The sequence below is a fragment of the Sminthopsis crassicaudata genome, chromosome 3, assembly GCF_048593235.1.
Source record: "Sminthopsis crassicaudata isolate SCR6 chromosome 3, ASM4859323v1, whole genome shotgun sequence".
NCBI classification, from domain to species: Eukaryota; Metazoa; Chordata; class Mammalia; order Dasyuromorphia; family Dasyuridae; genus Sminthopsis; species Sminthopsis crassicaudata.
Genome location: NC_133619.1, coordinates 395,191,454 through 395,204,546, shown reverse-complemented (window position 1 = coordinate 395,204,546; position 13,093 = coordinate 395,191,454). Strand labels below are relative to the sequence as shown.

At 43.1% G+C, this 13,093-nt stretch overlaps 1 protein-coding gene across 1 annotated transcript; it reads left to right on the top strand.

The window, feature by feature from the left end:
- The first annotated feature begins 375 nt into the window (after positions 1–375).
- SCN2B (sodium voltage-gated channel beta subunit 2) lies at positions 376–12,230 on the top strand. Its single transcript, XM_074302244.1, has 4 exons — positions 376–568; positions 7,498–7,664; positions 7,999–8,209; positions 8,721–12,230. The coding sequence occupies exons 1-4, from the start codon at positions 499–501 to the stop codon at positions 8,918–8,920; spliced, it is 648 nt and encodes a 215-aa protein (XP_074158345.1). The 5' UTR covers positions 376–498; the 3' UTR covers positions 8,921–12,230.
- The last annotated feature ends 863 nt before the right edge of the window (positions 12,231–13,093 follow it).

Sequence of the window (13,093 nt, the reverse complement as noted above, 5' to 3'; positions counted from 1 at the left end):
AGCTTTTAGTTCTCTATCCCCATACCCAGAAATTAGTTGGTATTTACATTATTTGTATGCCCATTATTAGCCTCACCAGAATGTAAGCTCCTTAAGGACAGGGATAATGTTATTTTAGTTTTTGTATCTTTTGTGTCTAGTACAGTGTCTTGAAGCTGGAAAACAGTTGAATTGAAGGGATTTCTGCTTGGAACATTTTTTAATGCCCTCCCACTTGCTTTGAAAAAAATCCACCAACCATAAAATATTTTCCCATGTCCCTTTTTCTATCCTCCTCTTTTCTTCCTTTTTTTTTTTTATTTTTTTTTTTTATAAGCAGCAACAGACTAACCAGCCATATTATAGAGGTGGAAATAAAGCTGCCCCAATATTATAAATGTTTTTGAAATAAATCCGTGCATTTTTTTTTTAGCATCTAACCATTGCTCACCTTCCAGCCCTGAGCCCCCAGATCACCCCCTCCCAGCCCCTAACCAAACTACATCTCAGTCCTTGAAAATGCACAGAGACGCCTGGCTACCTCGCCCATCCTTCTGTTTCACTGGGCTCAGTCTGTTTTTCTCTCTGGGTAAGTTAGACTGTCCATTTGCATGTTCCTGATGCGAAAAAACAGCAATATGAGCTAGAAGGGGTTGTGGAAAGGAGGACTTTTTTAGAGTGTAGTCTCATGTCCTAGTTGAGGGGTGGGGGTAGGGAGAGACCTTACTCCTGAACCAGGATACTGTTACTTGCTTTTGACATAGAAATTTGGGGAGAGATGTGGGATCTTTGATACCTTCTTCTGAAAATTGTAAGCCACATATGGCAAAGGAGAGTGTTCCTCCTTTAAGTTTTCCTGAGAAGGATGGGGGTTAGATGGGGGTGGGGAGTCAGGGTAGGGTTCAGATTGCATCTGTATTCTCTCTTTCCGGGATTTTCAGATTTGTTCCCAGTTGATGGGGGTCTTGAATCTGATGCCCTAGCTGGGGGGCTCCATCTCCATCAGTGACTTCTATTTAGACTTGTGGTCCTTGCTTCATGGGTGGAGTGGAGAGCCTAGAGGAAACGTACCAGAGGCTAGCGGGGGTAGCTTGGGTCTTGCTTTTATGCCCTAGTTCGATACTGGTCATTTTTTTTTTGCAGGTGTGTATGGGGATAGGAAGAGGGGTGTCAGGTTTATTTCGTTTTTTACATAAATGCATCAGGTAAAAACACTTGGGTAGAGGGAAATGGGGAAGACATAACTTAAGATGGAGGCTGAGGAGAGTTAGGGGAAAAAAATCTAAAAATGAACTGCATGAGATGTGAGGACTTGTGAATTTTAAAGGCTAAACTTCAGAAATGGCTGGTCTAGGTTTAACAAAACAGCCCCTGTCTTCTCCCTTATCCTCACCCAGGGTAAGATATGCCAGGTGAGAGGTTCAGAATGTTTGTACCATGCATCTCATTACCAGCAGACTTCCTATAGGTCAGTCTATCTACCTGCTAAGTGATATAGGAAATTAATTTACAAATCCAACTTAAAGGTAGTCTTTGTATCTCCTTTGCTTTCTTAACTTAATTGCTCCTGATGCACTGACTTGGGGGTCACATTCATGAGTTGAAGAGGGAAGTATTGCAACATCAAAAAATCACTATGAATTGGACAAAGGGAGGTAGTCCTTGCCTCCTGAGAACTCACTTGATAAGATTGATGTTCTCATTTGGCATTTCGACAGCTGAACTATTGAATATTGAATGAAATATTGAATATTATAGTATAACTTAATGAAAACAATATTAGAATCTACTTGTGTGATCTTGGACAAGTCTAAGCTTCAATTTTCTCATCTGTAACTTGAGGGATTGAATTGGGTGACTTCTAAAGTGGCTTTTAGTTTTTCTTTTTTACCCCCTGAGGCAAATGGGGGTAAGTGACTTGCCCAGGGTCACACAGCTAGGCAGTGTAAAGTGTTTGAGATCACATTTGAACTCAGGTCCTCCTGACTTCAGGGCTGGTGCTCTATCCACTGTGCCACCTAGCTGCCCCTGCTTTTAGTTTTAAATTATTGATCCTCAAATATGGTAACCCATAACAATCCATGACTCTGCAAATAATTTAAAATTGATGTTAATTTAACATCATGGGCATGTAAAAGGCAGGCAAAGGGGAGTTGGTGATTTAAATGTTTAGATGGGAAAGATTTGGGAGAATAGGGCCCCTGACTTGTAATTAGGAAAAAAACTCGATTTTAGTAACTTGTTAAGTAAAGGAAAGCTTGATGCATTATGGATTAGCTCAGGGAAAGGAAGCTTTCTGGATAAGAAGTGCCACTTGGGAGATTAGAATTAAATAGATGGAAATAAATTTGGGAGGAATCAAGGAGGCAATAGCTAGCATTTATGTAGTACATTAAAGCATGCAAAGCACTTTACAAATATTGTCTCATTTGATCCTTGAAACAGCTATGGAAGGTAGGTGCTATTATTTACTCCATTTCACAGATGAGGGAATAGAGGCAGATAAAGGTTAAGTGATTTGCTCAGTGTCACAAGTAGGTAATTGTTTGAGGGGGGGCTTGAATTTAAGCTTAAAGCTTCTTAACTGTAGTCCAATGTACAATTCACTGCTACAGAAAAGGGAACTGTGGTATAGGAGAAAGGATGAGGGAGTAAGACTGCATAGGAGGGCTTGATGAAAGGCTTTGCAGGAGCTTGTGTTGGGAGGGTAAGGCAATCTGGAGGACCAAAGAGAGGAAGGATTTTACACTGGGTACAAATTATAGAAAGCCCTTCTGGGTCTCTAAACAAGGAGGATAAATTGAAGGTGGTTTTGGTACGGCAGAGTTGTTAGGATAGAGCAATACTTGGATGAGAAGGCTCTTCGTTAGGAGATAATAGCAAGTCAGGGCTTGCATGGAGGTGGGAGACTGTGGAGAGAGAAGGAGGGGAGTTGGTGGATTAGGGCAGCACAATGATTATATGGCAGGTGAAGCAATAGATGCTTCCTTTCTGGACCACAGCTTTCTTTTCTGGGGTTCCACTGGAATAAAACCAGGAAGGAAACCTAATGGTGATGGGTTTTCCAGTCTCAGAGTTTTCTTTTAAGTATTCCTAAGTTGAAAGGGTAGAGGTTATGTTTTCGGGGTAAGCGTGGCAAGTGATGGAGAGTGACTTGTTTCTTAGTTCCATGCTTGAGACATCCTAATGGGCTGGAGAATGGAGGCTCCTTGAATTTCTTCTCTTTTCTCCTTATTCCACTTAATGCTTATATTAACCTAGGCAAATAGATGATTCCCAAGAAGAAGCCCACAGCTGGACAGGATTCTTCTCGATTATGTCCATAAATAAATAGCCATTTGACGCCCAACTGAAAATCACCTAGAGGGCCAACCTACTTACCTCGTGAAGAAGTCCATTGCACTTTTGGATAGCACTAATTTTTAGTTGAATTTTTTTCATTTAACCCCTAAATCTTTCTCTCTGCGTGTGACCTTGGCCAAAGATTTCAAGGGCTTAAGGAATAGCCCTAGAAAAAAAAGAAACAGAAAAGATTTGAGAAATCTGAGGGAGGGGAGACGGATGGAACAGCAGATGAAAGTTTAACTTAACTCTTTCCTCTGTCATTCACTACCCCATAGCTTTGAGCATTTCCCTTCTCTGCCTCAACTGTAAAATTAAGGCATCAGACTATATGTTCGTATTAAATCCCATGTTCCTAAAGTTTTCAAATGCTTCTCTCTCTGAGCTGGTAGGGTTAAGTAGTGAGCTCTCCTTCCTCTAGAGGGCTCACATACCCTGTTTAGGATCTGCTGCAGAGGCACCCCCGCTGGAAGAGAAATGCCTGCAATGCACCTAACTCCGCCTTTCACCCCGTGAGCTCATGGGATTCTGAGTCCTCGGAGACCTTCCGAGACCGGCCTCTAGCCTTCACATCCTACAAGGGCGGGATCAGAGGGGAAACACCAGTCCCTAGCCATGTCCCACGAGGCAGTGTCAGTCGGGATCCCCCCAAGTATGACCCTCAGGAAATTAAAGACTGGCTAAAGGGAGGGAGCAAAGGCTGCGGGCGCTCCTTGCTGAGCTCATCCAGATCTGAGTACTTCTCTGCCTGTTCCCTTGGCAGGATGAAGCTTTGAGATCTCCTGGGGAAGAGGCTGGGGTTTTGTGGAATGTATATTAATAGAAATGCTTTGGCTTTGCAGGGAAAGTCATCCAACCCACCTACCTGCATTAGGAGGCAGGGCCCGGTACCACTTACCTGCTGAGATGGATCAGGGCCGTCCCCCACCTTTAAGGCTCTCTGGTTTTTTTCTCTCTCATCTATAAAAAAAGCCACTGAAGATAGAACTTGTTCACTTTCTTCAGTCCTGTCCAATTCTCCCTGACCCCATTTGAGGTTGTTTTGGCAAAAATACTGGAGTATCTTTCCTTTTCCAGATTGGGACTAGAGGCATAGTTTTAAACTCGTTACGTGCTTATTAAAAAAAAAAAAAAAAAAAAAAAAATTAAACACTAGTCTTACTTGTACTGCAACAATCTAAGTCTGTTTTTTTTTTTTTTTTTTTTTTTTTTAAAGATTTGCTAGTCTAATTATACTTTCATCTGAACACAGAGGCCAAGGAGGGAAGGGATGGACTGAGGGGGTTACAAGCTGCTCTCTTCCCTGGCCCAAATTTGAAGTCCCTTATCCAGAAGGTCCCTTTCACCTCTGAAAAACAAACAAAAAGCCTGACTCTGACCTGGACAGCTTTCCCTGCACACTATTGGTTTAAGTTGTTCAGAAGTACGTTGTCCTTTTTAATGAAGTCCGCTGGGTTGAGCAGATGGAGGTCCCAGGAGGGAAGTGAAGCTTGTCATTTGATGCTGCAGTGCAGCTGTTTTTTTGGTGAAAGCATTCAGCATAAAAAAATCAGAAAACAGGCCATTCTGGTCAGAGAAAGGGACCCCTATGGCTTATCAGGGAAAAACCCTGCAATAATGCTGTGCTTTCCCTCCCTGTTTTCAAGGTAGAATTCAAAGAGAATAGAGTAATTCTGTGTTAATCCCGCTGTCTCCGTTGCTTATTTTATATATATAAATAAAATGCTCAATCTTCTTGAAAGAAACTGAGGCTAATTAGGAACATTCTGTTCGTCAGGTCTGATATTTAAGGTACAGGTGCCATTGACTTCCTTGCCCTTGAAACTGCTAGGAAGTAGAAAAGTATTCAATACACAGTATTTCAAAGGGAAACACCCAGAAGCTGAGAAATGCTAAAGCCAGGGGAGTTACAGAGTAGTGGATATTGTGGAACTAAAGTAGGAGACTTGGAGAGAGGAAGGCAAGGAAGCAGCCTTTAACAAGAGAGAGAAAGGGGTGGTGAAGCTTCTCCTTCGCCCCCAGACTTTTTGGTAAAAGAAGGGAAGGTGATGTGAATATTGAGTGAAAATGAGGAGGAGGAAAGAGGAGCAAGGGGAGAAGTGCCCGGGTCATCTTTCCCTCACCCCATTTGCCACATCTGCTCCTTTTCTCCTGTGGTTTCCTTGTGATTGGGAATCACAGACTCTTAATCTTAGAGTTGGAAGGGGTCTTGGAGATGATCACGAACAGCCCTCTTTTATAGATGGGAAAATTGAAGTACTGAAAGTGTCTTGTCTAAAGTCTCACAGTTAATGAGTATCTGATGTTTCTATAGTCCTCTAAAAAGGGGGCTGATGTCAGTGGGTAGAGCATTAGGCCTGGAATCAAGAATATTTGAGTTCAAATCCAGCTTTAGACTCTAATTAGCTGTGTGACTCTGAGCAAGTCACTTAGCTCTGCTTGCCTCAGTTTCCTAATCTGTAAAATAAACTGGGAAAGGAAATAACAAACCACTCCAGTATCTCTGCCAAGATAACTCCAAATCCACCCTGAAGAGTCAGACATGATTGAAATGAAAGGACCCCAAGCTTTGTTAAGCATACATTATTTCATTCCAGCAACAACGATGTGAAGTAATTGGCTTTTTTTTAATCCCCATTTTATAGATGGGGAAATAGACTCATTAAGATTAAGTGACTTGCCTGTGGCTACACTACAGTTAGGTGGTGCCATAGTGCACAGAGTGCCAGACCCGGAGTCAGGGAGACGCATCTTCCTGAGTTCAAATGTGGCCTTAGACACTTAGTTGTGTGACCCTTGACAAGTCACCTAACCCTGCCTACCTCAGTTTCCTCATCTGTAAAATGAGGTGGAGAAGGGAATGGCAAATTACTCTAGTATCTGCCATAAAAACTCCAATTGTGTTCACAAAAATTCAGACTCACTTGAAATGACTAAGCAGCAACAGCCAAGGCGACATGACTGGCAGAATTTGAATTCAGGCTTCCCTGACTTAATACCATATGCTTCTGCTTGGAAGCTTAAGTGAGCTTATATCATAGAATCTTCTGATGGCAATTTTTTTTTAGGTCTTTTTTTGGAGCCAAATTTGAATTTAGATCCTCCTGGACTCCCATGCAGGTGTTCTATCCATTGAGCCGATAACTGCATCTCTCTCTCCCCCTTTCCCTCTCCCTCCCTCATCCTTCCTCTCCCTCTCCCCTTCCATCTTCCCTTCCTTCTCTCCCTTCCCCTTCCTCTCCCTCTCCATCTCCCTCCCTCCCTTCTTTCCATTCTCTCTGACTGTCTGTCTGTCTCTGTCTCTCTTACATAATAAGTTTTTATTTTTCAAAATCATGCAAAGATACTTTTCAATAAACCTTGCAAAACCTTGTATTCCAAATTTTTCTCCCATCCCTTTCCCCACCTCCCTCCTCTCGAGAGCAAGTAATCCAATATATGTTAAACATGTACAATTCTTCTATATATATTTCCATATTTATGCTAACTGCATCTCTTGGATGTCTTACAAATCACCAGGATAACTCATAAGAGCTGGCAGGACATAAAAAATGTACAGTGGCTTGGTTCCCCCTAGACTAAAGTTCTAGAGAGGATCTCCTTATATAGAACTAGTTCCTAAACCCCCCTCCTTCAAAAGAGATTGTTAGGGTGGTAGTGTTTGAGTGTAATTTAAAGAAGTTACAGATTGAGGGAGAAGGAGGAGAAAGAATATGGCAATTTTCTTGGGCTACCCTGTCCCCTGCCCTCTGCATAACAGTCCTGTCTTTGTGCTCTGAGTATCTGAGTCTAAAGGCAGGTAAGTGCCTCAGTGCATTGCAGAGACTCAAGTGTCTGAAGAGGACTGGAGAGCAGTGAGTCCCAGAAAGTAGTACAGAAGAGGTGCATCCCCTGTTGCACACCCCCTTCCTTAACTTGATTTATTCCCCTTATTCTGTCTTCATTCCTGTACAACCACCCACTCTAGGTTTCCCTTTTTTGCATCATGAGTGGCTCTCCCCCATCTTTTAGTTGTAGGTGGCAGAGTCAGTCACCTGCCTTCTCCTGCCCAAGTGACAGCTGTTCATGCTTTTCCTTTGCTTCATCTTTTGTACCTCAAGTACAGAGAGGCTGGCTCTCCCCTTTACCCCTATTCCACAATTTCTGATTCTCACAGCCTTGTGATTTTGTCCCCAGTGCCATCAGCATCGAGCATGGAGGTCACAGTTCCCATGACCCTCAATGTCCTCAATGGCACCACCGTTCGCCTGGCTTGCACCTTTAACTCTTGCTACACAGTGAACAATAAACAGTTCTCCCTGAATTGGACATATCAAGAGTGCAGGAACTGCACTGAAGAGATGGTGAGCCGGGCTGGAAGATGGGATGGGGACTCCAGAGTGGCTGGGCTTACTGGGTAAACTGTCTGCCCCGTAGGTCACATACTTGCTGTTGAGTCTAAAATCCATCTGGGCTACAATTTATGTCCAAATTAGGAGGCTTCTTCAAGGAAGAGGATTGAATGGTGGAAGGACAATAGCCTCCACATAGTTCTGTCTGGGATATTGGGGTGGCAGGGAAGGAGGGGAAGGCAGGGTCTTTTGGGAACCAGGGTCTGGGCCTGGGAGGGAGGTGAAAGAGTGTATAGCTTTAAAGATTTCCCATTCTGTTCTCTCTTTCTTCCCCCCTCTTGACCAGTTTCTCCAATTCCGGATGAAAATCATTAACCTGAAACCAAACCGTTTTGGGGATCGGGTGGAATTCACAGGGAACCCCAGCAAGTATGATGTGTCCGTGACCCTGAATAATGTTCAGCTGGAGGATGAGGGCACCTACAACTGCTATGTCATGAACCCACCTGACCGCAATCGTGGCTTAGGCAAAATCTACCTACAGGTTCTAACACAAGGTGAGTCTCAGGCTAGGAAGAAAGGGGAGAAGGGAAGTGAGTCAGGGCAGCTAGAGGGAAATCCTCTCCTCTTCTCCTTTCCCATTCTTCTCCCTCTCTCTTTTCCCCCCTTCCTCTTTTTTCCCTTTCTCTCTCTTTTCCTTTCCTCCTGTCTTTTTTCACTTTCTCTCTCTTTTTGCTTTTTCTTCTCTCTTCTTTCCCCTTTTCTTCCTTCCTTCCCAAAGATGAGGAGAAGCAGCACTCAGAAGAACTATTCACCAATCAGGAGTAATTGGTGGCAGGTGAGTGGGAAGAGGTGGTGCAGTTATTTGCTTAATCTCTTTCTTGAGCTGGCAAAGCATCTTGGTGAGTTTTTCCCACAGTTTCCCACAGAAATGGATAGGGCTGTAAAGTAGAACATGTGAATTCCATTCTTAGCTGTAAACTCTAGGAGGGAATAAGGATGAGGGGGGTTGGTGACCCTGCCTAGTCCTGAACCCCAGAGTCATCTGTTCTCCCTTCCTCCTGTCAGTGCCCCCTGAACGTGATTCAACAGTGGCTGTGATCGTGGGTGCCTCAGTGGGTGGTTTCTTGGCTGTTGTCATCTTGGTACTGATGGTGGTCAAATGTGTGAGGAGGAAACAGGAGCAGAAACTGAGTGTGGATGACCTGAAGACGGAAGAGGAATGTAAGACAGATGGGGAAGGCAATCCAGAAGATGGTACCAAATAAGGGTGGATGGTCAGCTGGCCTTCCTCCTCTCATTCCTACTTGTCCTCCTCTCATATCCCCCCTTTCCAGTGTATTTCCTGCCTACCCCTCTCAGCGTGCTTCTCTTAAGCCCAGATTCCAGCCCCCAACTCTGTGCCTCCTACTTGAAGCCCTTCCTACCCTCTTGCCCCAAGAGTGACTCATCTCTCTTCCATCAGAGACACCCACCATTAAACCAACTGGGAACTCAAGTGTAGAAAAATGAAGGGGCCTAGTAGATACCACTGCCCATATAAATGCCCATCTTCTTCCACAAGAGGAAGATGAAATGGGGCTCTATACTGGCCATTCCTGCATGAGAAATAGGGAACTCATGGCAGGATACTAAAAATAGAGAAGTGTTGGGAGAGAGTGATAGTGGAGGAAGAAAGAAGTCCTCTCAGCCTGTCCAGAACTAGGTTTGTGTCTCTACTGCTGCATTATTAGCCTTAGAGAGAACCCTATTTAAAGGGCCATTTTGGTATTGCTTGAACTACTGCTGCAGATCACTCCTTGTGGTGGTTTTTGTAGAATTCCTTGGATTTCTTCTAAGAGAGAATCATCCCAAAATTCATCATGTTTTTAGGAGGGGTGTAAGAATGAGGTCCCACAATTTGGACGTCTCTGGTGGACTAAAGTACATTTCCTAGATATCAAAGGCTGAGAACAAAACCCATGAGAAGCAGGAGCCTTGGTCTCAGTATTCTCTGTCTTGCCCCTTTGTCCTCCACAGATCATTTGCAGAGTTCTTTCATCTTATTATTCTATGCCTGGGAGCCCCTTAGGTTTTTAGGGCGAACTTACTAGACGAAATGAGAGTCATTTGAGCCTGGGCATGGGGGGATGGAGGATGTAGTTCTAGCTAGGTATGCTGACCGGGGGTGGCTATTTTGACACTGGTTGCCTAGCAATCCAAAAGCCCCCAATTTGCAAACCTGGTTGGTGGGGGAAACACCTTTTACTAGCAGTTGCTGCTAATCGCCTTCTCAGATCAGATGCTCCTCATCCCTCCCTCCCCCCAACTATGCCTTAGGAACATGTGTGTGTGTGTGTGTGTGTGTGTGTGTGTGTGTGTGTGTGTATGTGTGCCTGTGTGTTTGGGGGGAAGGAGGAGGGTAAAAGGAAAGAGAAAGACATTGTGAGCTAAAAGATGGAGTTTGAATGTGAGACAGAGAAGAATGGGGGTAGCTTCTTTCCAAAGTCCAGTTTGGACAGATCATTTGCAGTTGCCCTCACTAGGTCACTGGCTAGTTTAAGATTTGCTGTCCAAATCCATAGATTAAATCTTCATCCAGAATTGAGGTGATGAAGGAGGAAGTGCCTAGGAGGGGACTCCAAATCTCCATAATGTAGACTGGGATAGAACTCAATTCTACCCACGTAGGGTGATGGGTACGACTGGGGGAGGGGAACCAGAAGGACTAACAGAGACCTAATTTTCACTGCCAATTTACCAGCTGCCCCAAATCTGAGATGTAAGAGTTGCTTCAATTTATACTTTCCTTAGCTCTTTCAGGAAGATGAACTCTGGAGACTCTTAGGACACTGAGTATGATCTTTATCTTCTGAGGATTCTACCACACTCTTTCCTGGTTTATCTGTGCCCAGGAAGAGTTGAGAAGAATAACTGGTTCTCCTGAGTGGAGGAATATTTTTTTCTCTAGGTTATTGGGAGTGTATGGAATGCTCTCCATGGGCTATACATGAAGTGGGAATTGATTATTGCCCTGCCTTTTCTTACTGTAGTTTCTCCAGATATTTTACAAAAGGATCTTCCTGCTTAGCTCAAAAAAATGCATTTGAAGCAGATGTTGGGAAATGCCTTTATCCTACAATCTAGGCTAAATTCACCTCCAGCCAAGCCTAGCCCCTTGCCCCTTGCACCTCCAGAGGGCAAAATGTCAACAGTAGGATATGTAGGTAAAAGAAAAGGTAAAGGGAAGGGACTGAGATAATCTTCTGAGAGGACATTCCCTGCCCCGTCTGTCTAGCCTCTTAGATTTCTCTGGCTCAAAAAGCACCGGATAAGACATTGTAAAACTCTGGGGATGCACAAGAAGCCATAATAGAAAAGTGAACTACCAGCTCAACTCTGTGGGACCAAGATTATAATAAATATATTTTTGTGTGCATCCAGTTCCATCTCTGTAGATAAAGTCTGAGCCATTACTTTTGGGTTGGAGTTTGGGAAGAGATGGAATAGGAAAAGAAGGTGAAAGAATTGAGGAAGAGGAGAGGAGCTCCAGGGTTGGTAAGAGGAGCAGGTAGAACTCTAGGCCAGGGAGAAATGTCTCAAGTTTCTCCAAGGCCCCATCTAGTACTTAACTGCCAAATCAACACTGCCAATGGGGCCAAGGTGGAGTGAAATTAAGCAGGCTGGTTGTCTGCATTGAGTTGGTATTAGCTGTCTCAGAGCAGGGAAGGAAGAACATGGGACTCTCTCCTGTTTTTAATGATATCTAAGGAGGGTCACTCCTGCTTATTTTTCTGAATACAACTTCGCTCTACCCTCTTATCTAAATTTTCAGCATTTTGATTCTGGACATCCTATGCCTCCCTCAGTTTTTAAGATTTCAAAAAAGAAGTTGATTTTCACTTCTTCCAGCCTTTCAAATATTTTTTTCTCGAAGGACTAGAGAGGATCTCTTCAAGAGAAACTTCAATTAAAAAAACAAAAACAAATAAGCATTGATTAAGCATCTGTCATGTATCTTTGGGCTACATAGACAAAAATGAAACAGTCCCTGTCCTATAGGGAGGTACATTCTTCTTGGAGGGCCTTGTGTAGAAGGAAATATCAGAGCTGTGTTTTGGGAAGAAAGATTTGGATTCAAGGAAGTGGAGATGAGAAGGGAGGACATTGGTGGAGTGGAGTGAGGAAATCAACTTTGCAGATACTTGGAGGCAGGAGATATAATGTTACATAGAGAGAACAAGTTTATAGGCCAGTTTAATGGAACAAAGTGCAAAGGGACAAATGATTGGAATTATATTGTATAGGGCTTCAAATTTCTGTTTTATCCCAGAAGCAATAGTGATTTACTGGAAAAATTTTAATAGGAGAAGGACATGGTCAGATGTGTACTTTAAAAAAATCAGACCTGTGATTTCATTAATATAGAGAGTTTGCTTTGTTAAAGCTGATTGACATCTCTGAAGTTTAATCTTAGAACTTGAACTGAGAGATTAAGTGACAGGTAATCAATATGTCTCTGAGGCAAGATTTGAATCCAGGTCTTCTTGACTATGAGACCAGTCCTCTATCCATTATACCATGCTATTAAAAAAAAAATCTATACTTTGGGAATCCTGGTTTGGCATCTCTGTGTGGAATGGATTAGAGAGAGGGAGAGAATAAAGGGAAGACCAATAAGAAAGCTATTGCAATAGTCCAGGAGAGGAAAGATGAAAACCTTACCTGGGGTGAATAGGAACTTTGTGAGTGGAGAGAAAGGAATGATTTCAAGAGGTATGGAGGTAGAATTAACTAAACTTGATCAATAGAATATGGAGATGAGGAGAGAGAGGGAAGAGTTAAGGATCATTCCAAAGTTGTGACCTGTGTGTGAGTGATAGGATAGGAATGCTCTCACAGGGAAAAAATGGGAAATTTGGAGAAGTTGTGGATTTGGGGAAGACAAAGAGTTTGGACATGTTGAATTTGAGATGCTGAAAAGATGAGCTATCCAAGAGGAGATGTCCTTCAGGCAGCTAGTGATGTGGAACTTTAAGAGACAAGGGATTCTTTTATGTAGATTGATGAATCTTCTTCATAGAGATGATAATTGACTTGGACTCTTAACACTTCATAGCTGTGTGACCCTGGGCAAGTCACTTAACCTCAATGCCTCAGGGGAAAAAAATGATGATAATTGAATAGGATTGGGTATCACTAAGGGAAGCTATGCAGAAGAACTAGAACTGAGTATTGGGCCATGCTCAAACTTATTGAGTATGATCAAGATGATGAGATTGAGAAAAGATGGTAAAAGAATTAGGGGGAGACCCAAAAGGAAGCCAAAGGAAGAGATCTTCCAAGAAAAGGGTGGTTGATCAGCAGTGGCAAAAGTGGCAAAGAGGTTAAACAGACTGAAAACTACGGATTGAATAGTTTGGTAATTTTGGAGAAAGTAGTCCAATGGTGGGGTTGAGATG

Coding starts and splice junctions, on each gene's coding strand:
- SCN2B (XM_074302244.1), top strand. CDS start 499: ATGCACAGAGACGCCTGGCTACCTCGCCCATCCTTCTGTTTCACTGGG. Junction 569..7,497: donor CAGTCTGTTTTTCTCTCTGG/GTAAGTTAGACT, acceptor TTTTGTCCCCAG/TGCCATCAGCATCGAGCATG. Junction 7,665..7,998: donor GGAACTGCACTGAAGAGATG/GTGAGCCGGGCT, acceptor CCTCTTGACCAG/TTTCTCCAATTCCGGATGAA.